General features: G+C 45.6%; 1 protein-coding gene and 1 non-coding gene across 3 annotated transcripts in view; both read left to right on the top strand.

Moving 5' to 3' along the window:
- LOC138497215 (uncharacterized) overlaps positions 1 to 27984 on the top strand; it is a 1137079-nt gene that overhangs the window by 829125 nt on the left and 279970 nt on the right. For both annotated transcript variants that reach the window (XM_069620541.1, XM_069620540.1), the window contains exon 12: positions 20254 to 20408. In XM_069620541.1, the coding sequence (XP_069476642.1) occupies positions 20254 to 20408 (155 nt within the window). The remainder of the gene's footprint in view (positions 1 to 20253; positions 20409 to 27984) is intronic.
- LOC138498968 (U1 spliceosomal RNA) lies at positions 5577 to 5738 on the top strand. Its single transcript, XR_011279055.1, has one exon. It is a non-coding gene; the product is annotated as a U1 spliceosomal RNA (small nuclear RNA).

Below are 27984 nucleotides of genomic sequence, written 5' to 3'. Positions count from 1 at the left end.
GCGAGCAATGGAACAAACTAATGGTCACACAAGGTTTTTACAACATGGCCCAAACCTTCCCAAACCCAAAGAGAATTCCAAGAAAGAATAAAGCAAAAGGGAACAATCAACTACATTTTTGCATCCGAAGAAATGCAGAAGGCGATGACATCTTTCGAAGTGATCCGGACCGCCGCAAGTGATCACAAGCTCCTGCTAGCCACATGGAAATCTCCTGGCGTGCACAAAATCTCAATGCCCCTAGATGTCGAAAGCAACACCCAAGGCAATTGACTCAGGTTGCCGGGTGAAACAATAGACCAACTATCGTCAAAATATGAATGCATCAGACTAAGTGTTGATTATCAACCGCTCTTGAGCACCTATAAAGTAACAACTAGAAGAAACTGTCCGCTGGGGCTGGAAAAAACCCATCAGTACGACAAACAGGTGGTGTCAAAAGGCTTGCGAAAAACTCCAACTCAGAAGTTCTGCAAAAAGAACTTGCTGCAGAAACAAAGAAATACAAATTGTGGATAAAAAGCCACCATGCAACATTGTACCAAAACGACCGAGGAAATGTTGAAAAACGGAGCTGGAAAAAACGCAAGAGAATTCTGGAAGCTGATGAAACTGACGGGAGTCGCAAACTACAGTTCTCCAACAAACAACGTCAGTGAAGAGAAATGGCAGGAACACTTTGAATCCCTATTTCAAGAGCCAGTCAAATCTGGAAACCCTCCAAGAGATGACCAATAATCACCATGGACAGACGTCTCTGACAAAGAGGACATCTTAGAAATCATACAAAAACTGAAAACCTCCAGAGCCCCAGGACCCGATGGCATCACAAACATAGACCTCAAAAATGTTCCAAACAACTGCTACCATTTATCAGCAGGGTCTTCAGTAACTGCACAAACTTGAGAACAATCCCGAGATCCTGGACAACAGCGACAGTCGTCCCAATCTACAAAAAAGGCTACAGGTCAGACCCATGCATCTACAGACCAATTGCCCTTTTGGTCATGATCGGAAAAATCTACGGGATGTTAAAGTTAAAAAGATTTCAAGACTCGGCAAGGACAGCATCATGTGCGGATCCCTCCCAAGCCGGATTAAAAAAAACCTCCACAACAACAGTCAACATCATGTTGCTCAGTATACTCGAGAGCAAAGCACTCGAAGGAACATCCAGAATATTTCTTGCATTCATAGATCTAACGCAAGCCTTTGACTTAGTGGACAGAGAGAAACTGTGGGCAAAGCTCAAAGCTTGGAGATGCCCGGAAAAAATCCTTGCTCCGATAAAAGCTCTACACAAGGACACAACAATGAGGGTAAACCTGAACAACAACGGTCTACTGTCGGCAGAAATACCAACGAGCAGAGGAGTGAAACAAGGCTGCCCTCTGGCCCCTGCTCTATTCACAGCGTTTATCGGTGACTTGAAAGACTCAGGCCAAGCCGTCAGAGCTTTCCCCCCAAAAATTGGTGGTGAGCCAGTACAACGACTGCTATATGCTGATAACATAACTCTGCTGGACCGAACTGAGGTAGGACTACAAAAAGGCAGCTGAACAGCCTCTCAGAGTACATTGAACAGGCAAACCTGCTAATAAACAAAGAAAAAACAAAGGTCCTCATCCTGGAACGGAACTCGAGAAGATCCAAAACCTTCCATTGGAACTTAGAAAAAGTCGAAGTTGAAACTGGCACAAACATCAGATACCTGGGAGCAATGATTGACAGTACAATCTCAGAGAAGAGCATGCAAAAGGAACTCTGGAGAAAGGTTTGCTCCCGGACAACACAGGCCAGAGTCCTAGACAAAAGATACGGCCGCTTCTCGCCGATACCAATGCATAAGTTCTACAAAGCCAAAGTGGTCCCCGCACTAACTTACGCCGCCGACGCCATGCCAACAATTCCAGTCAACATCTGGCAAAAAATTGAGGGTTTTATCTGGAAATCAGCACTGAACCTGCCAAAATCAACTCAGACAGCATCTATCAGAAGAGAACTATGCCTCACCTCCTTAAAAGCGACGGTGGAATTCAGCAGTATATCCTTATTCTCCCAGACGCACTCCCTCTTTACAAACTGATAGACACGGAAATCAAAGAAGGAAGGTGCAACATTATAACTAACTGGGCAACACAGTAAAGAACCCAGCTCGAGCATATTGCATGCACGGAAGAAGATTTGATCCAGAATCCCACCAAAATAAAAAGGAAACTGGCAGAATCGGACTGGATCGCTACCCAAGAAAAAGCCAATGCAAAAAAGCTTTTGCCCCACCTCCCACCCTTCTCAATGAAACTAAACGAAACTATGCAGCTGCTACCAAGATTTCCAAATAAGCCGATGAGACACACCTTCCTAACTGCTCGCCTGAACCTGCTGCTCACAAACGAAATCCTACACGTAAGAGGCCAATCAAGCAGCAAAACATGTCGGCTATGCAAAACTGACCAGACGGAGACAGTGCGACACCTGCTACTGGCTTGCCCGGCTACTCTACAGAGTCGACAAACATACCTACGCCCGATCTCAGAGACCTACATTGTGAGCGAAGAAGAGGTATGGTGGCAAAGATTGATGAGCGGGCAAAAAACATCTTGGTCAATTGCTACAGTGAAGATCCTGCAAGCCGCTTTTATACAATGCAGCAAGGCAAATTCCAACAGCGCCACTTCGACAGAACAATCAGAACTCAACAACAGCGAAATTAAATAATAGAAGTTTGAATACAGAAAAAGACAAACTAATCCTTGTAAAATCAAGAAAACTTGATACATACAAGTATTACAATATATATATATATATATCCCTTTTACTCTCACATGTTTAGAGGTCTGTTAGGCCCTCCTTTTGATTCTGAGCCAAGTCAGAGGGAATCAGAGTATTTGTGCTGGTTTCATTAGATAACAAGCTGGTTAATACCATGGTAGTGTCTTCAATGGGATTTTCTGTCATTCCTTGAGAAGATTCACGTGATAAATGTAAGTCTAGATTTTTCTGTCTAGTTTCAAGACTCAATAATCATAAGGCCCTGTCTGATCTATTATCTCATAGGGACTATGCCATTTAGAGAGCATTCTGTTTTTCAGAAGAGGAGAACTTGGACTTTTTGTCCAATAGAAAAGGATCTTAATACAGATCTTCTATCATGATAGCCCTTCTGTTGTTCTTGGGTCTTAATCATGTTAGTCTGCACTATAATTGTAATTCTTCTTTTATAATGCGCTTAAATACCAGCGAGTGGTTTCTAAGCACAGGATCGGCGTTTGAACCTGTGTTGTGCTGCGTTGCCTTGCTTCCAAGACATGTGCTTTGCGCCTAAGCTTTCCTTCCTCCCCAATGGATCTAACTGCCGCCATGTACTCTTTTAATCTCTGGGCAGTTTGGAATAGCGGTAAAGTAGCTTTCTCTCGTTCCTCCCAGGTTTCATGCAAAATATCTAAGACATCTCATGGTTCTCTCCCAATTAAAGTTCAAATGGGAAAAATGCAATTGAGGATTGTGGTTTTTTACTAATGGCGAAAAGGACCCAATGTGTCATAACATCTCAATTCTTTCCATCAACCTCAACCAGTTTTTAAAAATATGCTTCAAAGTCTTGTTGAATCGTTCGACTAAACCAAGGTTGTCAAACATGCGGCCCACCAAGCCGGCCTGAGTAAAAAAATAAATAAATAAAAAACGTGTTTTTTTTTTTTAAATGTGCCTGTGCGCAAAACTGTAACTTCCTCTGGTGACACCATGGGGTCAACAGAGGTAGTTACAGTCCTCAGCCACGAAGCGTTAATTTATTTATTTCTGCAATCTTTGTCGGATATCCGACAAACATTGCATAAATAAATAAATTCGTCAAGAAGATCTTGGGACTTGATGATGGAGGAAGGAGAGACTAATTTGTATTGCGGCATAGGGAGGGTTACCTCGGGAATACCATTCATTTTCAGTGAGCGCGGGTCCATACAATTGCCCAGTACTCCCACAAACTATGAACAATGGGATTAATATAGTAGCAATTACTTTGCATTTAAATATCTCATTTCAGGCAAGTAGGACTCACCATGAAAGAGAGGAACGGGCTCTGGCCCAGACATGCCCGTTCCTCTCTTGCATGGTGCTCCGAGGGGTGCTGTGCAGGAGTTCCTCTCGGCGTGGGCAGCACAGCGGATTCCTGAACCCCTGATTAGCCGTGGGCCGCTGCTCAGAGGGCCATTGTGCGGAGTTACTTTCAAGGTTTGTCATCTCTGGACATATGTTTAGCAGGGGTTGCGGGGACACAGCCTGTCTGCCCCAAAAATTGTTCTTTTGAATTGTGAATGTCACCGAAGATGAACCTTTATCAGCTGAGAAACTTAACCTTTGCAGTGCTTTTTTTCCTCGTCTCGAGACAAAGAAGAACAGCGGGAGCTCAGTTACGTTTACCTCTAAGCACAGTGCAGATTGATGAAAATGTCCATGCATTATACCAAGTACATTGGACATTATAGATGTGGCCAGTGGGGTATCAAAGCATGGCGGATACCACATGTACAGCACAATATGTTACCCTAGTAGTGCCCCAATAACACACTGCAACCTGCAAATGGGCCTCAGTGGACCACCTGCCAAGGTTTCTGGAAGTTGCTTATGATTTTCATCTGTGATCTATGATATGATCTGATATGATAGGTTATTTATAACGCGCTTAATGCCCATGCAGCAGTGATCCCAATCATAAAAGTGAAACAGGCAAGCCCAACAGGTATAACTTATTTTCACTCTTTTGGTAGCACAGTCTGAGGGCAGCCTATACCCTTCAGGAGAGGTGTGAGCTGATACAGTTGCAACACAAAAACAATAGTACTATGTTCCCAAAAAAACTTAGTTCTTGTCTTGCGGATCTCAGCAGTGCCAGGTTTTTCAGCATCGGACCAGAAGCATGGGTGCCTTTGCGCTGGGCTGGGGTCAAGTCGGAGAGCAGCAGCGATGAGCCCCAATGATGCAGTTCCGTTTGGCAGTGGTGCTGATTTGCGGGTAGAAAACGCTGGGAACAGTAGGCCGTGCCAAGTGGATGGCACTGGAAGACTCAGTGACCTCTGGGCCCGGACAAGGGAATACTTGCCTTTGGCGCTGTGCAGGCTCGGCTGAAACAACACGGCATATGGTTACGGCAAAGATGTCAAAGCTTCAGCATTCAGATGCTGAGATTCAGGGGTGGTGGAGCGTCGAGGTCCAGGATGATTATGATGGTGTCAATGGGGCCAGCGCTGAGCAACTCCGCTCAGAAGGGCCATGGGCCCGTGTGGGGCCGACAGGCCAGTGGGCAGACTGCAACAGGCCTGCTCGGCCCGAGATTTGTATAAATAGCAGGATGGCTCGAGCAGGGCCTGATGGGAGAAAGGAACTGCGCTACAATCTGCTCTTCTGCTGGGCTCTGCCTGCTGGAGCTTCCCCCTACACACGGGACAGGCAGCTCTGCAGATGCTCAGAGCTTCCGGAGGGTGGGAGGTTGGGGCTGGGTCAGGGCCTGCCTTCTCACCCTCGCTTAGCGGGGCTTCCCAGAACTGACCCAACCCCTGCCCTCTTGCATGCAACTCATACTTAGCTGGCAGTGGAGAATCTGATCTCAAGGGCAGATCTCCCAGGGTGAGGCTTACCCATTGCACATCGGATTTGCTGACCCCTGCTATGTTCCCAAATGCGGGATACACAACTGCATCATTTCTGGTAGTGGGGGACTGCGTTTGCGCTCTGCCCCCGATTTATTGGTGAAAGAAAAGGTAAAGTCTGCACTAGGCCTCCTAGGTTGCATACTTTAAGATTGTGCTCACATTGCGTTTCTTCAATTAGGTTCACCTTTGGGTGATCGCTTTCCCACATTTTATCTGTTGAATTGAATTATGCTTCTTTCATCACCACAGAAGTAATGTGTATTACAGAGATAAGCTACCATATGTATTGGGCACACTGCACATGCTCAGGCAGCATCAATCATGCTTTGTACAGGACAATGCTGGCCTAAATTGGGAACAGCCAGCATAGACATGTTGCCACAGAGGCATATTTTGGGTACAACCAGCATGGCATTGTGTTACATTAGTGACAGTGCTATCTTACACTGTGGACACATTGATCATTAAAATGTGTTGTGTTGTAAAATGTTCTTTTCTGCTGTTGGTGACATGGAATTTTCATGTTCCCCTTTAGAAATGATTGTAAACTTATGGCTTTTTGGTCACCTTTTCTGCTGTAAAATGCACCATTTCAAACTCATATTTGAAAAAAAAAATTCTTGGGGGGGGAAACCCTCCCTAGAACCTTATAGCTCCCTTGCTACATTCGGTCGCCCCCACTATTTCAGAAAAATATTAACACATAGACACTGAAAGAAATCACAAGCAACTAACCTTTGATCACTGCCTATGACACCAAAAGCTATCTTTGGGACTGCATGGCTATCACTGCCTGTGATGCTATTGTGTCAAAGGCAGGGGTGTTGCTAGGTCTGGAAAAGAGCCGGGGCTACGCTGATGTCAGAACTGTCGGGACTGGGGGCCAGCTAGCCTTTTGGCTGCAGCTCCTGAGATTCTATCCGGGGCTACAACCAAAAGACCAGGGGCTATAGCCCCCTTAGCCCCCCCTAGCAACGCCTCTGGTCAAAGGTCACACAATATCGCTTTTTAATATACTGCTTTGGGTGAGATTGTTGACTTTTGGCTCGCCGGCCCACTGGGTGACAAAAAGTTAATGCTTCGGCCCCACATTCAGAAAGGTTGGACAAGCCTGGACTAAACCATCAGTTTGAGGGTGGTATATAGAAGTACGCAGTATTTCCTTTACCTCTGACATGTGTTTACTCATAAAGGTAGATCCTTGATCTGTTAAGATCTCCTTTGGAAACACAACTCTAGAACAAATTGAATTAAATGCTTGAGAATCTGTTGCATCGTGTTGTTCCGTAAAGGCTTCAGGGTAACGAGTTGCATAGTCTAATATCCCCAGTATGTATCGGTTTCCCAACTTTTATGGTTCTAGGTGTCCAACTATATCCATACCAATGTGTGAAAAAGGTATGTCTGATGGGTAATGGCTGCAAGGGAGCTCGAGAAGGCTTTTGGGTACTGGTTTTCTGACATAGTGAACAAGTGACAACACAGCTCTTTACATCTGCATATATCCCGGGCCAGTAGAACCGGTTCTGGGTCTATGCCTGGGTTCTGGCTGTCCAAAGATGTCCTCCTGTCAGGTGGGAATGGGCAAGCTCCAGCACAATTTTCTTATGGCTTTTGGGTACCACAACATAGGTCCATTATCCCCCTATACAAAAGCCCAGTCTTCAAGAATAACAATGGTCCACCCTTCTTCCTTCCCACCTCCTCAGGTAATACCTGAAGAAAAGGCTTGGCATGCAAGGGATCATTCCTTTAGGCAAATGCTAAATGGGTTTGACTTTGGGCTCCTCCTCTGCCATAGGAGGTGAAGCTGCCTCTGTGTAACATGAAGCTCTGTCTGCCTCCCCAAAACCCTTGGTTCCTCTTTTGGTTTCACTAGAGGTCTAACATCCTGGTGTTTAAGGAACAGAGCCTTCTCCAATCCCTTACATTTCTATCCCCTGCCTTAACTTGATAGGCTTCTTTGCTGTTATTTTGCATTAGTATATTTACGTCTTCCCCTGTAGTGTGGGTATATGACACCTGCTAATACGTCTAGGCCATACCTCCAGGCTAAACCCGACTTAGAGGCAAGTCTAATGTAGGTTTCAGGGGGGAGAATGAGGACTAAGTCTGTAGTTATCAAAACTCGGTTCCCTGGTTGAATCATTTCCCCTTTGCTACTGCATAAGTCAAATCCGATAGAATGTTCAGTGGCAAATTGATGGATCGAAAGCTCAGTTCCTTATTTTGTCAAATGAGACTAATCCCATAATGACACCATATATGAGGGGTCAGAAATGAAAGCCGGACACAAAGTAAAGTTGTCATATTCCTGGTTAAAGACATTTTTAATAAAATAAAAATTGGCTGGGAAAATACCTCTTTGGCCCTAATCTAAAGAGAAACTTCCCTACCTAGAAACCAAAAACTAAGGAGCTGTCTGTGCCAGTATGTATCTGAAAAGCTATCATTGTGTCCAAAATGTCCTATCCTGACCCTCACACTATAAACAAAACAACAAAGGGTGCAAGTAAGTGTCTTTAATTTGATGTTGGCATAAGTGTTCAAAACCAAAAGTTTAAAAATAACTCCCAACAAAAATGTTCCGTAAGGTAAAAACCCTTTGATCCAGAGGTTGGTCCCCTTCCCCTGGATTCTTAAACAGGATGGCAAAACTGTCTCTTTAGCTAACAGTTCCTTTGTCTCTTCACTGGACTCACAAAGTTCTTGTTCAAGCAAAAAGTTCTGTAATCGTTTTTGTGTAGAATCTCTTATCACTTTGCAGATCACCTGGTATACTCCTCTGCCAGGAATCTTGATACAATGTCAGCTGCCTTCTTATGCGTTTCATAGTTCTTTGGTTACACCACAACAGCATGTACTGTGAGGTGCTTGGTATATATGTGTATGGTAACATTTACTCAAACTTCTTCCCACATTGGCATCTCATGTATCTTGGTTGGGGGTTGCCTTTATATTTTGTTGTGTCTACATTCTAACCGTCTTCTTATTTGGTGTTGAATTTGTACTTTGCCTTGACTGCATTCAAACAATCCTTGTGTATTTTCTGCATCAGCAATCTCGTACCATTCAATCACTTGCTGGCATGCTTATTGGAACTCTCCAGGGTTCCCAGCTGCTTTGGGCAGACTCACTGGTTCTTTCCAGAATCCTTGATGCTGCTCATGACACTGCTGTGTGGTTCCTTCACCTGCTTTCCAGTTTGGAGTGTGCAGACGTTCTTACAGTGTCCTTCGCGGCTCTGCTGTAACACAGAAGCCTCCCTTTTCGGTCTGGGCTGGAGAACGCTGTCTCGTCGAGCGGCCCAGTCTCCAGGAGCTCCTGTGCAGCTCCCAGCGTCCCCACAGCCCTTCTTGCTCACACACTGCATTTCTCCTTCTGTCCCTGCATCCTTCTCCATTCTGCCAGACCTGTAAGCCTTGCCTTGGTGAGCCTTAGCCTGGGTGGCAATGTCTTCTTCTGCACTGCTCGATTCAGTAGTGTAGTTGCCATCTTTAAATGTCCCCCGCACTGAAGACTTGGAAAACAACTAGTCTGCATTTTGTACTTCGAGCTTCTGTCACTTTTCATAAACTCCCTTGTCCTCCTCCTCGTCTCAGTACCTGGGTGGTTATGGAAGTTGAAGTCCATGATTGTCTTTGGTCTTTTAACTCTTACATTTTTTTCACATAGATTTCACATAAAGGCACATTGTTGTGTGACCTCTGGGTGTTTGGGTGAACGGTAGGGGCCTGAGCAGAGTGACAATAGGCCATGAAGAACTCTGGTATTAGAGGGTCTTTCTCATGGGAAAGGGGGGGAATGTGTTACATCCAATGAAGTCATGACATCTCACCAGTAGTTGTCTCCTACCATGTGATCCTTCCTCCTATAGCCACCCCCAGGGTCAGGATCAGGTAGCGGCTGCTGTCCCCTGGCCACATGGGCAGAGGTCACTGCTGGGGAAACCATGATGACTCATTGATGACAGATTCATCACAGCACACTGAGCAAAATTGTTGCGGGAAGGCTTAATGAAAGGTGAAGCCAATGGACCAAGGATATTTAAAAGGAGTAAGGGGATGCGCAAGAGTGGATGGAGACCTGAGGAGAGGGCATGAAGAGAGGGTGACATGGGAATGAGCAATTAATTAAGCTTGGGAGCAGATGGGGAAGTTTCCAAAAACAACAGTGCCAAAGCAATCAAAGCTAAACAATGAGGTTGCCAAGCACGTAACCACCATCTTGTCTGCCTTAAAACCCTGGTTTTGGCTCCTTAACCCAGAAGTGCTTCCACTTCCTGTTTCTCATTGCCCAAACCACAATCTTGGAGCTTGTTTCAATCTCCACTTCCTATATTTCCTTCATTCTTGTTTCGTCATGTCATAATATCATGCCTGAAACCGGACCTTAGTCTTTTGCCTGGAATTAGGTGATGTAACGCTCACCTGATTCCCGCAGAGGCGCCGGTCTTGACTGGGTGAATGCCGTATCTTCAAAGGTGATGTGTAACACACGGTTGGCTCTTTGGGCTGGACCTCTGTGCACTGTATGTCTGACTCGAAGAGTAAGATGCCTTAGGTAAGTGAACGCCGAGCTCTCCATCTGCCTCGGGGCAGGGTGCCGTAACCAGTTTCTTCACTGGATAAGGGTGCAGGCCTCTTGACCTCAGAGGACTGCTGTCCGTCGTTAACTGCACGAACGGTAAGTTCTGGGCACTTCAAATGTCTTAAAAGTCTTTTGTAATGATATCTCTTGTTTTGCAGGGTTCCGGCGATGGCGGATGGCGGGCTGATGAGAGTTGAGGATCGAACCCGCGTGAGGAATAGAAGCGCCTGGAAGCACGTAAGTAAGCGCTTGTAGCCTGCTTCACGATGCGCACTAACTGTCCCTTTTATCTTGCAGGTACAAGTTCGGAGCTTTAGAGAAGCTGAAGGGTGCTGGAATACCCACTGGATTCGGCGTGGGAAGGAGTAATGGCACGTGAGTAATAAAGTTGCCCAATGTCTTTAAACGCACCTTCTTTTGTCTTTCAGATGCGGGATGCAGCGCCGAAGGCCTCCGGAGCGTGCGAAGAGCTGGTAAGCTTTTGTCTTTCAGATGCCGGAATGCAGTGCGGAGACCTCCGGAGCATGCGAAGAGTAGGTAAGCCTTTGTCTTTCAGATGCCGGAATGCAGCGCGAGGCGTTGGTGACAGCCGATGAACCAGGTAAGAGATGCGCTGCCACTGAAGACCGTAGTGCTAACCTGTTCTTTCTTTGTCTTTACAGGTGCTGCTGAAGACTGGATTCCAGGATGGTAAGCCTTTGTTCCCTTAGGCCCAGGATCAGAAGCAGAAGACACGATGAGCGTTCTGCTGCAGAGAATGCAGAATAACACAAAGCAAGATTCATCCATCGAGTGTGGTTTAAATAGCCTCCTGTAGTGCTTAGGTGTCTCCTTCCACAGCCACGCCTAGGTAAGAAAAGAGTTCCTGATTTCCAGAAGAATTCCAGTGTTCTGAACCTAGGGAGTGGCTCCTGCCCCACCCAACAGGAAAAGTAGTCCCAAACAGAAGAGGGTCAGGGGTTCAACTGGCAGGTAAGTAAGCAGCATGGTCTGCTGCAGGTAAGTCCACCCAAGCATTATGAGCCCGGTGCTTCCAGCGCTGGGACTGGGCATCTTTATGAGCCTGGTGCCACTGGCGCCAGGACAGGGTCCAAAAGGTCCCAATTGGGACTGGCTGGCACTCGGAACCGGGGTTATGGGTCTGCTTCAAAGGGAGTCGGGCAAGTCCTGATCTTTTGGAAGCAGAGACCATGACAGCACCCCCCCTCAAGGCCCCTCCCAAACCGGGCTTCTCCGGGGGTTTGGGCTTGTTAGGAAATGTTCGATGAAATCTTTTGATTAGACGAGGCGCGTGGACATATTCTGCAGGTTCCCAGGATCTTTCTTGGGGACCGTAGCCTTTCCAGTCAATCAGGTAAAATAGTTTAGATTTGGAGATCTTGGAATCCAGGATGCTTTTGACTTCAAACTCGAGTTCTCCATCAACTAGAATAGGTTTTGGAGATGTAGTTAGTCGGGTTTGAGGTTGCACGGGTTTTAATAGAGAGACGTGGAAGACCGGATGTATCTTCATGTGAGGGGGCAAGTCCAACTTGACCGCTACTGGATTTACTATGGTAGTGATGGAATAGGGACCAAGGTATCTTGGGTTGAATGTGCGTGGTCCTTTTAGAGGTAGATATTTGGTGGATAACCAGACTTGATCTCCTACTTGATATTGGGGGGCTTCCTTCCGATGTTGGTCTGCTCCTTTCTTGTATTGTTCTTTAGCCCTTTGAAGGTGAGCAACGGCTTCCTTAAAGGCCTGGGTGATTGTAGAATGCAGGTGGTCTACTGCTGGTGTTCCAAGATCTTGGAGTGGATCCAACTCCGAGGTTCGAGGGTGACTACCGTATAAAAGAAAAAACGGGGTCTTCCCAGTTCCCGAGTGGACAGAGTTATTGTAGGCATATTCGGCTATCCAAAGGATATCTTTCCAAGTTTTTTCAGTTTGTTGTAGCATGCAGCGCAAATACTGTTCCAGAGTTTGATTGGTCCTCTCGGTTTGTCCGTCGGTTTGAGGGTGGTGGCTGGTCGAAAGTCTCACATCAATTTGAGCCGACCGACAGCAACTTCGCCAAAAATGAGAAATAAATTGACTACCTCGATCCGAAATTAGAACTGAAGGAAAACCGTGCAGTCGGACGATGTTTTCGAGAAATTCTCAGGCCAGAGTTGCTGCTGTTGGTAAGCCTTTGAGTGGAATGAAATGCGCCATCTTGGAGAATAGGTCCACGATTACTAGGATCGTATTGTATCCGGAGCATGGAGGTAGATCGGTGATGAAGTCCATAGAAAGCGTATGCCAAGGGCGAGGCGGGATGTCAATAGGGCATAAGAGGCCGGCTGGTTTTTCCTTTTGACTCTTGTTTTGGGCGCATACTCCACAGGACATTATAAAGTCTCTGATATCTTTTTTCCAAGACGGCCACCAGAAGTAGCGCTTGATCTTTTCCAAGGTCCTGGTCATACCGGGATGTCCTTCCATTAAAGAATCGTGATAACAAGAGATTACCTTTTTCTGTAAATCTGTGCTGGGCAGGTATAACCGTTCTTGGAAATATAATAGGTTGTCCTTCACCGTAAAGTCCTTTCCCTGCAGATGCCAATTCTGTATGTCTGCTGGAGTTACCAGTAGCCTGGCTTTATCCTTAACTTCCTCTATGGATTGTGTGGCGATTACACCTAGAATTCTTTGTTCGGGAATGATAGGTACAGGTTTAGGATTGATCAAATGTTCTTCCACTCCCATCCGAGAAAGGGCATCAGCTTTACCGTTTTTTGTACCAGGTCGATAGGTAATTATGAAGTCAAACTCGGCAAAGAATAGTGCCCAACGGAGTTGCCTAGAGGATTGAGCTTTTGCGGTTTTCAAATATTGCAGGTTTCGGTGATCTGTAATCACAGTAACGGTGTGTCGGGCCCCCAGAAGATAATGCCGCCAAGCCTTAAAGGCGGACTTGATAGCTAGAAGTTCCTTATCAGTAATAGTGTAATTGATTTCAGGAGGCGAGAATTTGCGGGACCAAAATGCCACGGGATGCAACTGATTGGTTACTGGGTCCTTTTGTGATAGAACTGCCCCCATGGCAAGGCTCGAAGCATCAGTTTCAACGATGTAGGGGTCTGGGCGAGGATGTTTTAAGATCGGTGCAGACATAAATCTAGTCTTCAAATTCTGGAAAGCTTGTTCCGCCTCGGTAGACCATTCAAAACGTTTGTTTTTCTTTAACAAGGCGGTGATGGGCTGGACTATTCGAGAGAATTCGGGGATAAACCTGCGGTAAAAGTTAGCGAAGCCTAACATGCTTTGAACACCTTTTACGGAGGATGGCGATGGCCATTTGAGAATTGCATCGACCTTCTTTGAATCCATACGCACTCCGCTAGGTGATAATATGAATCCCAAGAATTCAACTTCAGTCACGTTGAAAACACATTTTTCCAACTTAGCGAAAACTTTGTGTTGACGCAATCTCTCGAGGACCATTTTCACGTGTTTCCGATGTTCAGTTTCCGATGAAGAATAAACGAGGATGTCGTCAATGTAAACAACAACACACACATCTATGAGCTCTCTGAGGGCATCGTTCATAAAATATTGAAAGGCGGCCGGGGCATTGCAAAGTCCGAAGGGCATGACCTGATATTCAAATAGCCCATACTTGGTGCGGAAGACCGTCTTCCATTCATCGCCCTCTTTTACTCGTACCAAGTGGTAGGCTCCTCTAAGATCCAGCTTTGTATATATGCATGCTTTTCTGACTTGGTCCAGGAGTTCAGGGATCAAAGGTAACGGATATCTATTCTTAACGGTGATCTGGTTCAGGGCGCGATAATCTATACAAGTTCTAAGGTCCCCTTCTTTTTTTGGAACGAAGAACAAAGCTGAGGAAGCAGGGGACTTGGAAGGACGAATAAACCCATTCGCTAGGTATTGATCCAGGTATTGTCGGAGGTGAAGATTCTCAGGCTCGGTGAGGGCATAAATTCTACTACAAGGAGGAGTAGATCCAGGTATCAGGTCTATCTGGCAGTCATAAGACCTATGAGGAGGTAGAGAGTTAGCCTGATCCTTCCGGAAAACATCTTGGAATTCTAGGTATTCAGGAGGTAACTGGGGAGCCTCCGAGGAAATTGCTGCCAGTGCAACACCAGGTCGAGGGTGACAAGTAGAGACACATTCTGGAAACTGAACCGTTCTTGCTCGCCAATCGATCTGAGGATTGTGCTTCTCTAACCAAGGAATTCCTAGAATAATCTGGAACTGAGGGGCCTTGATCACATCGAACACAATCTTCTCATGGTGTCCATCTTGACTTACTAGCGTCACTTCTTGGGTGGTATGCGTTACTGGTCCGGAGGCTATCTCCGTACCATCCACCGTAGTAATGACGTCCTTTACAGCCTTTGGACAAAGAGTCAGATTCATCCTCAAAACCATTTCATGATCCACATAATTGCCGATGGCACCGCTGTCGACGTAAGCTTCAATCGCATGTAATCGATCCGGATGTTCAGGGCTAATGAGGACCATAGGTATCACGAAATGCGAGGTCACTGAACTGGTTTTAACGCTCGGCAAGAGGACCTCTATTCTTGTGGGGCGAGGTCGTTTCCCTGCTCAGAGTTTGTGACCCTGGTAACTGCAGCTCCTACTGCCTTCTTGGCTGGTTTCACCGGACAGTCTCGAAGGAAGTGCCCCGAGTTTCCGCAATAGAGGCATAATTGCAGCTGTTTTCTCCTTTCCCGCTCCTTTTGTGTTAGTGGTCCTTTCAGGCCCCCTATTTGCATGGGTTCCCCGGAGTCTACTCCTTTGGTAGAAGTTGGTGGTTTGGAAAATACTCGAGCATCAAACTTGGAACTATCGGCCTTCCTGTTCTGCAGTCTGTGGTCAATTTGAACGACTAAGTCAATATAGTCCGAACAGTCTTGCGGGGGATTCACTACTTGGGCTAACGCATCTTTGAGCTCTCCACGTAGACCTCTATAAAACAGCGTAATCCTTTTGTCCTCAGGCCATCGAGTTTCCACTATCAGTCTGTTGAAAGACGCAATATAAGCCAAAAGGTCTTGATTACCCTGTCGCAATGAAAGGAGCTCATTGTCCAAGGCCTGCCCCTGTGAATGTCTTGCAAACAGTTTTTCCATACTGAGCTGAAAAGCTTGAAAATCATGGAGAACCGGATCATCTTGATTAACTAGAGGGATCGAACAGTCTGCCGCATTGCCACTAAGGTACGAAAGCACGAAAGCTACCTTAGCTTGATCAGTTGGAAAGGCTGCTGGCCGGCATAAGAAAAGCAACCGGCACTGATTAATAAATACTGCAAACCTCTTTGGGTCACCAGAAAATCGTTCGGGCGGAGCCAGAGGTACATTCCCAGGTAGGTTGATCTGCACTGGGTTCGTAGAGGATGTTGAAGGAAGATTTGCCCCTGATGCGGGTAACGGAGTTTGTCCAGCTTGTGACTGTAGCAATTGTCTAGCGAGATCGTCTGTTCGCTCCTTGGAAATAATCAGTTCCCTTCTTAGAGCATTCGTTTCCTGACGGGCTGCATGCACTTCTGCTCTTAGTTCCCCAAGTAACTGGACTAGCTGGTCGGTATCCGAGGTTTCCATAGCGCCTGGGTGGGAGTTTTGCGGTAGGCTTTGTGTTCTGTAACGCTCCCCTGATTCCCGCAGAGGCGCCGGTCTTGACTGGGTGAATGCCGTATCTTCAAAGGTGATGTGTAACACACGGTTGGCTCTTTGGGCTGGACCTCTGTGCACTGTATGTCTGACTCGAAGAGTAAGATGTCTTAGGTAAGTGAACGCTGAGCTCTCCATCTGCCTCGGGGCAGGGTGCCGTAACCAGTTTCTTCACTGGATAAGGGTGCAGGCCTCTTGACCTCAGAGGACTGCTGTCCGTCGTTAACTGCACGAACGGTAAGTTCTGGGCACTTCAAATGTCTTAAAAGTCTTTTGTAATGATATCTCTTGTTTTGCAGGGTTCCGGCGATGGCGGATGGCGGGCTGATGAGAGTTGAGGATCGAACCCGCGTGAGGAATAGAAGCGCCTGGAAGCATGTAAGTAAGCGCTTGTAGCCTGCTTCACGATGCGCACTAACTGTACCTTTTATCTTGCAGGTACAAGTTCGGAGCTTTAGAGAAGCTGAAGGGTGCTGGAATACCCACTGGATTCGGCGTGGGAAGGAGTAATGGCACGTGAGTAATAAAGTTGCCCAATGTCTTTAAACGCACCTTCTTTTGTCTTTCAGATGCGGGATGCAGCGCCGAAGGCCTCCGGAGCGTGCGAAGAGCTGGTAAGCTTTTGTCTTTCAGATGCCGGAATGCAGTGCGAAGACCTCCGGAGCATGCGAAGAGTAGGTAAGCCTTTGTCTTTCAGATGCCGGAATGCAGCGCGAGGCGTTGGTGACAGCCGATGGACCAGGTAAGAGATGCGCTGCCATTGAAGACCGTAGTGCTAACCTGTTCTTTCTTTGTCTTTACAGGTGCTGCTGAAGACTGGATTTCAGGATGGTAAGCCTTTGTTCCCTTAGGTCCAGGATCAGAAGCAGAAGACACGATGAGCGTTCTGCTGCAGAGAATGCAGAATAACACAAAGCAAGATTCATCCATCGGGTGTGGTTTAAATAGCCTCCTGTAGTGCTTAGGTGTCTCCTTCCACAGCCACGCCTAGGTAAGAAAAGAGTTCCTGCTTTCCAGAAGAGTTCCAGTGTTCTGAACCTAGGGAGTGGCTCCTGCCCCACCCAACAGGAAAAGTAGTCCCAAACAGAAGAGGATCAGGGGTTCAACTGGCAGGTAAGTAAGCAGCATGGTCTGCTGCAGGTAAGTCCACCCAAGCATTATGAGCCCGGCGCTTGCAGCGCTGGGACTGGGCATCTTTATGAGCCTGGTGCCACTGGCGCCAGGACAGGGTCCAAAAGGTCCCAATTGGGACTGGCTGGCACTCGGAACCGGGGTTATGGGTCTGCTTCCAAGGGAGTCGGGCAAGTCCTGATCTTTTGGAAGCAGAGATCATGACAGGTGAATAGCCACGCTTTTTTAAGCTACTTCCTGAAGGTTATGTGATAAATTTACTTTTGATAGATTCTTGGCTGGTGCCGTGGTAGGCGCAGTGAGAGATGTATTGCTTTTCAAAGTGGAGGCTATTTCTGATTGGGAATCTGTCAAGTGAAGTGTGCAGAGTTTTGGCATGATGTGTTTGACTCTTTTCAACTCTAGGAAAAATCTGATTGCTGATCTTTGGACTCTTTGTTGTTTGTTGAGTAAGTATTTCAGGGGTCCTAGCTAAAGGATGTTGGCATAGTCTTGAAAGAACCAGTGAAATAACTGCCATTGTCCTGTGTGTTAAAATTAGGGCATAATGCATTGTAAGATGCAGCGATGGAAGAAGCAGTTCCTTATAACTGCTTTAGTCTGTGATTCTAGTGCAGGTCATTGTCCATTGTGATTTCAAGGTTCCTTTCAATAGAAGGCAGAAGTCGAGGCCCATCCAGGGGATTGCCTTGTGGTTAGGCAATGTTGTAACACAGATCATTAACTCTGGCTTAACCAGCCAGCCCATACGTTGTGTTAGGTGATATTTGTATAGCGCCTACTGGTAGTTGAACGCCCTTTGGAAGACCGTAGTCTGTGTTGAACTGTAATGAAAGGAGTGGTAAAATGCGGATGTGCATCTATAGACACAACAAAAGGTTGTTAGAGAGAGGCTGGGTCTCCATCAGCTGCGCATATTGCACAGGCGAGAGGACGGGTGCTGTGTCAGTGTCATAATGTCAAAAGCTATCTGAACAGCTGGACCACATTTTTCATGCCGCTCAGCTGTATTCTTTGGGTCGTAGCGTGTGGGAGTCGAGGGTGATGTAGGTCTAGAGCAAGGCACTAGCTGAATAACACATTTCTCAAAGGCAAGGGGTGTGCAGCAATGTGAACAGCTGGACCACATTTTTCTTGGGACTCGGCTGTATTCTATGGGATGCAGAGCACAAGGGTAGGGTCAAGTAGGTCTGAAGCATATTAGTTTTAGTCATGTGGCACATGTCTTACAGGCATGGGTAAGAGTTCTATGTTCTGCCTCACTGTCTCCCCTTGTGCGTCCAATTCCCAGTTCAGGAGGTTGGGCGGGGGGTGGGGGAGTGGGTTCTGGGCTAAGTGTGCGAGGGTGGAGAAGAGTGACTTTGTCACTGGAATGACGAGTAGAAGTGCTGAGCTTGATCAGAGTTTTCTGTTAGGCCTGTAGCAGGTAGGTTTATGCTGCAGGAATACCACTTCTGTGTTGTAAAAGGCTGGATGGGTTCTGCACAGCACCTTGAAGGAGGATTGCCACCTGATCGGAAGCCAGTGAAGGGCATGGAGGGTGGGGGAGATGTCTTCTCTTGGGCCTAAGGCTCGGATGAGCCTCACAATAATGTTTTGTACTTGGAGTTTGCTTAGCTGTGATGCGGGGTCACCTAGGTATAGGGCATTAGCATAGTCTAGACTGGAAAGGATGATAGCAATGATTGCAGTGAGACTGTGTGGGAAAGTCAAGAAAAGAAAAAGGCAGCCAAAGATGCGTATGTGTAGGTAATAGCATTTTACCACAGAATATATGTAATTGGACTGGGTCAAGTCTGCGTCCATGATGGACCTGAGATTTTTTACTGCGTGGGAGGTGGGCCTAGGGAGAGAGGCCAGGGGGTGGTTGAGGGAAGAGTGCAGTCTTTCCACATAGCATGATGTCGGTTTTGCCTGGATTAAGTAGGTGGTGATTGGCCATCATCCAGCGATCAATCTCCGACAGGCAATTTGCCAGATATGGGGAGGTAGGCGCAGGGCTATTTGGGATTTTGAAGATTATTTGGGTGTCATCTGCCTAATTGTAGCATGATAGTCGGATCGAATGTGTACAGGTAGCGGGCTCAAGTAGAGGTTAAAGGGGAGTAGGGACAAAGAGCCACCTTGCGGTACTCCGTGGGCAACTGAGAGGGGAGCCAAGGACAATGGGGAATGTGTACTAGTTCAGATCTGTTGGAGGAAGGAGGATATCCAATTCTGGGCTGGATGCCTGATGCCAAGGATATCTCTTGGTAAGGATGGAGTTGTCAATGGTGTTGAACGCTGCTGAGAGGTCACGTAGGATTAGGGCAGCGCTGCACTTCTGAGTCTGTGTGTCTTTTAAGATTGTCCCAGATGGAGACTAGGCACAATTCAATTCCTCATAAAGGCCTGAAGCCAGATTAGGTGGTGATGAGGATCTTGTTTGATTCTAAGAAGAGGCATAGTTGTGAGTATGCCACTGGACAGCTAATTTAGCTATATAGAGGTTGTTCGAGATGGGTCTGTAGTTAGATGGGATAAGTATATGTTCCACTTGTATTTATTGTTTCTTTTCCTTGCAAGGGTATGTTTGTAGTGGTTTCGTTTGCCTTGCGTAGTGAGCCTTGCATGGCCATTCCTTTTATTTTAGTACTTACTGTATTATTGTTGTTTGGAATCTTTTGTTGCTGCCCCTTATCTGTGATGTGTATGGGGTGGTTCAACCTCCATTTCTCTTGGCACTGAGGACATAAATGGCCAGCTTGAACCCTTGACTGCTCCAAATCACTGTTTTTCAACTTCTTTCTCATTCAGGTATGTCTGTAACACATCACCAAACTAGTGGCATCCAATTATTGATTTTGTTTAATTTATGATTTTGTATGACGAAGACATAAGGTACGTGAGGGAAAAGAAAATGTGAAATGAACTAGAGAAAGAGGGGGAGGAATATTCATTTTCATACTTTTTTAGATATTACTTTTCTTGGGGAGGAGGGTTTGCTTTACATTGCCTTGGAATGCAAAACACAGAAAGTTGAATTTTTGAATTTCAGTTGAAGGATGAACTTCATTGTGTAAAGTAAGCAACAGGCTCTAGCACTATATAGGCTTGTCGAGTAGGTGCAATACAGTGCTGTACTATATGTCTACTTCCGTTCTGTAAGGAGCCTGTACCCTCTATTGAATGTCCATGAAGGCTATAATCTAACATGATATTGTGACTCTAGGTGTAACAGAAGTCAGCCATGACAGTGAGAATCGCATTCGCGTGAATCCTTGTGAGGAGGCTGGGTGCTACCACAGGGAGCTACAGTATGGAGCAGACCTCGCTCAACTGAACGCACTGACCAAGGTGTCGGACAGCTGTGAGCAGTATGTTAGGGTAAGCATTAATTTGTTCTCGGATGGCCGAAACCAGTAGCTGTGCATGCTCTGATGCAAATATATCCTGGCTTTCTGAAAGTCCTCACACCTGGGCTGCAGTCTAATGCCTGCTGATCACCTCCATTACTATTTCATGTATTTTGCCACTTAATCGAAATTATTTCAACTCTGTTTCATATTGTATACTGCATGAGATCATCCTCCTTACCATGCTTCACACCATTCACAACAAATTCCTACAAGCATTTAGAACATGAAACCTGTATACCTCAAAACAGATCTGATTTACATAGATTTTCAGCAAAGGAAATCAAGCTATTCCACCAGATATCTTACATTTCCTACATTTTACTTTATATATCTGGTTTACATAGCCAGATACTGGCGCAAATCTGTAGAGACCTCGGGCATCTCTGGGATTTGCAAAGATGCAGTTACCCATCTACTCACAATGAACACGGACAAATAAAAATCTCTATTCTTTGGTGTTCACTCAGAAGGATCTACGCCCACTTTTTAGCGCACGGTACTTTAAAAGGAGAAATATTAATTTGCGTATGAGTCTGCTCCCACCCCAAAAGGCAGTATTTCTGCCTTTCTGGTCAACTCTTCCCCTGAACACAAGTACTACCAGCAACCCCAGACGCATGTTTCTGCCTTGTTGGGTTTCATCACTGAGGTGTGACAGAGGTGCTGTGTCTCTCTAGACCCAGTGAGCAAGGAGTCCAAGTTAGGATTACCCTTACTAAGGGTGAAACCCCAAGCATTTAAACATGGGGGGCTCCTCTGTTTAGAACACGCATGCCCAAATAACCTGCTCTCAGAGATGCACATCCTTGTGACTCACATGTTCACCTAAATATCTCATTGATTCTCCAGGCATCTCCACATGTGCTCCGGTTTTAGACTTGGTGAATTAGCTGCAAGGTATCAAGGGCACTCATGGGCATCTCCACATTTGCTCCAGTGCAAGGCTTTGTGAATTAGGACCACAGAATTCTATAGGCTAAACATAACTCAAACTATTTAAAGATTGTGGGCCATGTTGATAACACAATTAGTTGCTACGCACGTTTTTACTCACTGGCATTCATCTTCACTTTCTTGGCATCATTAATCTTTAACTCTTGTTTCTGTCAAAGTTTACATTTTTAAGGCATATTTTTTGTTTCCTTTTGTTTTTTCAATTTCACATTGGTTGTCAATTGTTTTTCGCTGTATGTTGTGGCTTTAAAACATGTGTATCAACTTTTTGTGGTATAATCATGGCCCATGAGCATGCAGCTTTTTTCCAGAAAAGTTTTTCCTGAGATACAGATCTTTTATAGGAGTCCTTTTTAATTATTAAAAGTTCAAGAGGTTAGGGCTCATTACAAGTTTCCTGGTATCCCGCTGGTAATTACGGCGAGATGCTGGGATACTGCCCCTACCGTCTCTGCCGGCTGATATCGCGGTATTACTGGGATAATACGTGCGGTGGAGATGGTGTCCTACAGGACTCCAGGGGCTTGGATTGCTGGAATGACTGGCAACCGGTGCTGGTCATTCTGGCTTTTCTTTGCTGGTAACAACCTGATCTACCTGCAGGGCATTCCTGCCGATAGATCAGAGACCCCACCAGAAAACTCAGGTTTCCCCAGTCTGGTAAAAATGCTGGTGCCAGTATTACCAGCAATTTTTTAGCCATTTTGTACAAGACTGGGTTTGGGATGTAGGTCAGATATTTCTTGCATAATTGGATACATTTTCACTGCCTGTCTTAGAACTATTACATCAGCATTTACATATTTTCTGGTGAGGGTGATGGGCATTTAAGGTCTCATTATGAGTATGCTGGTAATTGTAAAAACATTACATATTTTAAATACCTCCTAAAATAACACAGAATTATTGGTTGGGATTGCATGGTATATTTAAGGCATGGGGTACATAGAAAATATTTACCTCATGCAACCCTTTCTATGTGCCTCATGCTGTAAATATCCCATACAATCCAAACTCATAATTAGATGTTGTTCTAGAATTAGGAGATCCTTAAATCACCACATGTTTTTACCATTACCTGCGTGAGCATCTGGTTAAACTGTGAATGCCGACCACTGCTAAATCTGGATGGAGTGGCTTTGGCCGACCGACGCCACATATTGACTGGAATGAGAAGGCTATCTGGGATAGACTTGGGTGGAGTCATAAACACCCACTAACCCCGCATACAGACAGGTTGACAGAAATAGACTGGACCAAACTTGGACACGGTTATGAATGTGGATGGGCGTCATGTGTGGAAGAGACAGTGGGGGGTCTCGTCCGGTCCCAGATCTGGATGGTGGTGTAGATATGCTTGCGCCCTCGCTCGGAGAGGAAATATGAAAATTTTGCTTCCTAGCAACGCCCCACCCAGAGAGGGAAACATGGAAGCTTAGCACTTCGCTTCCGAACAGCTATGCCAACTAACCAATCCACTAACAATTTTCAACCCTCTGCACACACCTCTCAAACTCTAACCAAACACAACCACAAGCCTATAAACACAACAATCCTCACAAACTTCACTACACTGCAACAACAAAACAAACTACACATAGACATGCACAACAGCACATGACGGCTACCTACCGGAAAAACACCCCAAGCCCAGCCAATGTGTGTTAACCGGGTTGAGGCTGCCAACAGCACATCACAGCTCTCTTGCACTTTTCCCTGCTTATTCCCACTAACACACCCCCCCCACCCTCCTTTTTCAGAGCCACCAGGGGACCACTCTGGATAGTGCGCGGTACAAATATCCTTTTACATTAACATTACAAGCATACTCATAACAAGGTCCTAGACTCTGAGGGAAAGGGCTGTCTAAAATGTTTAGTTGTCCTCTTAAGGCCACCATTCTCAAGCAACCTAGTGGTCCCACACTTCCTTGAGTGTGGCTTCCCTGCTGAAACCTCTTTTGAGGCAGTGGCCCTTCACCGGAAGGCCTCTGAGCTATCTGGGAAACTGCCTGGGGCCTCATTACGAGTAACCCGGTCCGGAATAAATGCTGGTAAAACAACCAGTACTACTGGCTCTGGTATTTTTTCCGGACCGGGTTACTCAGTCTTCCGGTAGGGGCAGTGAACAACCGGCAGGCCTGACCTGCCTGTAGTTCAGGGCCCTACCAGCAGACAAATCACTGAAGGACCGGCACCATTAACAGCAGTGCCGGTGCTTTAGTAGTTCCCATTCCATGGAGTTCTATGGGACTCGATGGAATGGGGATTTACCGCTGTTGCAGACACCCATCATATCCCGGTAACACTGGGATATCGGTTGCCAGTAATGGTAAGGTGAGACTGCCGGTAAGCCACCAGAAGAACTTGTGGATTTCCGGCAGTCTCGTAATGAGGGCCTCTGTTTGTATGTTTGCTATTTCTACTCCCCCTAGATCTTCTGTGCCCATCTATTGATCAACATATGTTTCTACTGGCACCTTAAAGAGACGTCAAACTTTGTTGGCTTGCTCCTATTGGTTCATATAAAGACTGATGCAAATGAACAATGGCACCTATTCCCAATTTCCGGAAGGTTAACAGGTTTCCTTATTTGCATGGAGCTCCATCAGGAGCTTTGGAATATTGATCCACATTGACTTGTTTCAGTTGTAAAAGTTTTCACATAGTGTTATAAAGAGGGTTCATGTATGTATATATAATGGAGAACTAGAGTTCCAAATTTCTGCTTTGAAATGCTAAGAAATGTTACATTTTCATTAGTTTAATTGATTGATCTTATATAGCACTTTCGCCAAAGTGCTGAACAGTAAATGTAACGGCACATTAAAATGGAAACTGTAATGAATTACATAAAGCAATGGCTAGAAAGCCAGCAGAGCTTTAAGAGAAGAGCGAAATGGGGCTAGAGTAGGAGAAGAATAAACAGCAAAAGGTAAAGAATTCCAGAACTTCATTGCAAGTAGGGGGAAGCACATGGAAGGATTAGGGTTAGCAAGAGGAAAGTGAGACTGTGACTGAAGACAGCGACTAGGGACATAGAAGGAAACCAGAGATGAAAAATAAGGAGGGGCCAAGCCATGTGTGCATTTAGAAACAATGCACAGAACATGGAAATGAAGGCAAGATTTAAAAGATAGCCAGGGAATTGAACATATAGTATTAAAAATAGCAGTATGAGGGTGTAGAAAAGAGGGTCCGAATAGGCGAGTTGTAAATAGAGCACCAGGGAGCAAGATGGTAAGCAGGAAGGCCATAAGAAGAGCAGGACAGTAGTCTAAGCTTTAAAAAAACGGTGAACAAAAAATGAAGTTTGGCATGGATATCAAAGAGCTTACTTTATGAATATTGAAGAGCTGAAAACAGACACAGGCAGCGTTAGAAATGTGGGAAGTGAAACAAAGAGATGAATCAAATGTAACCCTAAGATTCCAAGCATTATTGGACATGGAGATAGGAAATGGAGGAAAGGAAATAAAAATAGAGGGGAAAAAAGAATTTCGATTTTGGACGGATTAAGATGAAGAAAGTGTGAGTGCATCCACGAATGTACAGACTGCAGAGAAGCCGACATATTGTGAGGGATTGCCTCACAAAAGGTGGAAAAAGAGAGGAAGATCTGAGTGGCATCAGTCTAGAAGGACAGTGCAGATAGAGCCGGATAGAGCAAAGGGCTTAATATCAGCAAAAAGGGCAGTGCAGAGCGAGAGAAGAGATGGGGTCCAAGGATCAACACTTGGGGGGTTACCATGATTTAGAGGAGCAGAAGAGGAAAACGTTGCCAGCTCAAGAGATTAAAAAGTAGCAGTCACAGAGATAGGAGGGAAACCAGTTGAGCACCGATCCAGATATACCAAAGGAAATGAAAGAAGAAGAGGATAATCCACTATGTCGAAAGCAACAGAGAGATGAAGTAATATGAGAATGGGTGACAGTTTAGAGTGACGTGCTAAGAGAAGAGTATAACTGTGAGGAAAACAGTTTCAGTAGAATGGAGTAGATGAAACCCGGATTGGAAAGGGGACAGTAGAGAGTTATGAACTTGGAAATCTGGTAATAAACAATACCTTCGAGAACTTTCGAAAGATCAGGAAGAAGAGAGAGAGGTCGATTGTTAGCAGGAGACAAAGAGTCTAGGAAAGGTTTCTTGAGAATCAGAAGAATTACTGCATGTTTGAATGGTGAAAGGAAAGAAGTAGAGAGGGAGAGATTAAAAAGATTGGTGAGGTAGGGGAGCAGGAGGAGATAGAACTTGGGAATGAGGGAAGAGGGAATATGTTTCAAAGGGGAAGCAGAAGGGGGGTGCTCTGACAATGAAGTTAGCAATGTTGTTACCAGATATAACAAAGGAAGAAAGGGTGGTGGACAGAGTAGGAGGGGCGTGCGTAAAGGTAGTATGAGCAGAAGACCATGATTTGAAGAGAAGCACATAGAAGGAGAACCTTATCAGGGAAGAAAGTAGAGACATCTGTAGGAGAGTGTGGGGAGACCCAAGAAGAGTCACTAGACAGAGGGGAAAGGAGTTGATTCAAAGTCCTAAACAAATGTCGAGGATGACAGGAAAGGGAGAGAATAAGATTATGATAATATAGCTTTTTGGCAGCAAGCAATGTAGAATCATAAGTGTGTAAGGAAGATAATGACTTATCGCAGCAGAGAGTAGAATGAAGCATACAAAGAGCAGGAGAACCATGGTTGAGGTGCTTTATAGGATGGTTAAAGGGAGAAGATCCCGTGATGAAAGAAGGGCAAAATACAAATTATTATATTTATTGAGCGCAAATGAATCTTCGAGAAGCTACTAAGTGCTTTACAGAGGTATACAACAATACAAGTACACAGCGGAGTGCTTTACAGGGGTACACAATAGTACAGATGCATAATTGAGAGCTTTTCATAGGTAAAAGAACAGATATACAGCAAAGGGGTAGGATACAGAGGAGGGGTAGAGCTGTACAGGGTGGCAGCATCTAGCAAGTGTGGCGGCACAGAGGCTACGTGATGGACTTGGTGTTGAGGAGGAGAGACTCCTGGAAGGGTGGGTCTTGAGTTCTTTTCTGAATTGTAGGAGTGGGGGTGACTCTGATGCCGACGGGGAGGAGGTTCCATAGTCTTGGGGCATAGGCAGAGAAGGCTTGTTTTCTGGTCCTTTCCTTTTTCCAGCAGGGGATTTCAAGTGTGCACGTGTCTTGGCTTCTGGTGGTGCACTGTCTGCCGGAGTTGCTGAGTTTCTCCATGAGGTAGCTGGGTGACTTGAGGGCGACTGCCTTATAGATGATGCAGCACGACTTGAAGGTGATTTGTGCATGCAGAAGGAGCCAGTGAAGGTCAATGAGGGCTAGGGAGTGATGAGGTTAAAAGAAGACGAGGTAGAGTTTGCCAATTGCTGGGCAAGATCAGAGGGAGAGGGCAGCTTTAAATGGGCTCCATCAGGCATGATGTGTTGTGGGGGGGGGCGGGTTAAGATTTGTGACATGTAGGAGTCACTGTATAACATCATCTGGCATACCTGTCAGTATTGGGAGGTAAAATAGACAGATGGCCTTGGCTGCCAATCACAATTGCAGCAAAGGTTTCTCTGCTGAAGATGGTGGTACTCCCAAAACTTTTTCAGAATATACCTATATGGCCCGGGCGACTATTTTGTAAAGAACTTGATGCATTGATATCTAAATTCATGTGGCATTCAGGCGCTGTCCGCATGAAATGGTCGTCGCCGACTGAACGATACTATAGGGGGAGACTCGAGACTCTGAATTTTCGGTTATTTTTTATGGCGGCACAGGCGCACAACGCATCTTATTGGTTTAAACCTGAAGCTACTATTCCGCATAGTCAAATGGAAAGTAAACCAAGCCATATCAGACCTTTGGTACTTACCCCAACATATGTCAGCGAATTTGGGTTTGATCCAATAAGGACGACCACTTTGGCTTGGAAGAAATTATTTTAATACAGAAAGGTAGTCGTACCATACTGCAAAGAATTACCCTTATGGAGAAGCTCCTCTATTCCTCCAACATTAGATAATAGCATATCCAAAACTTGGTTGTGGCTACAATATGTAATATTGGGGGATATGTATGCGGATGGGCGCTTTATTACTATTTCGGATGCCATCCCAGATATCCATCATAATGCCTTGAGACTGCTATAGTACTATCAATTACGTGTTGCCTTTAATCTAAGTGGACGAGCTTCCCAGAGGAGCCGCTGAACAACCTGTGTCTTACATATATCGCTGAGGAGGGAGGCAACAATCATACATTGCCAACAATTAATAAGATGATACTGTCTGGGGCACCCGTCAGGCAACTCTAGAGTTCGTATGAAGTGGCCTGCAGACCTACGAATTGAGATAACAGATATCTGGCATAGAATGTGTTACTTGACACACGAGAGGTGTCCCTAAATTCTGAATTCAGACTTATCCAGTTAAAAATACTAAATAGATGGCACTATGCCCCTTCCAGAAAGCGTCTTTTCAAGAAAGATTGTGAGGCACATGCCCCAGATGCAGATCAGAAGATGCGACATATGTACATATGTTATGGTTTTGCCCGGAATGGACTAGTTTCTAGAGTGAGGTGT

This window comes from Ambystoma mexicanum, chromosome 5q, assembly GCF_040938575.1.
Source record: "Ambystoma mexicanum isolate Mex_15411 chromosome 5q, UKY_AmexF1_1, whole genome shotgun sequence".
Classification (NCBI taxonomy): Eukaryota; Metazoa; Chordata; class Amphibia; order Caudata; family Ambystomatidae; genus Ambystoma; species Ambystoma mexicanum.
Note: the sequence above shows the minus strand (reverse complement) of the source record. Positions and strands in the feature narration are given on the sequence as shown.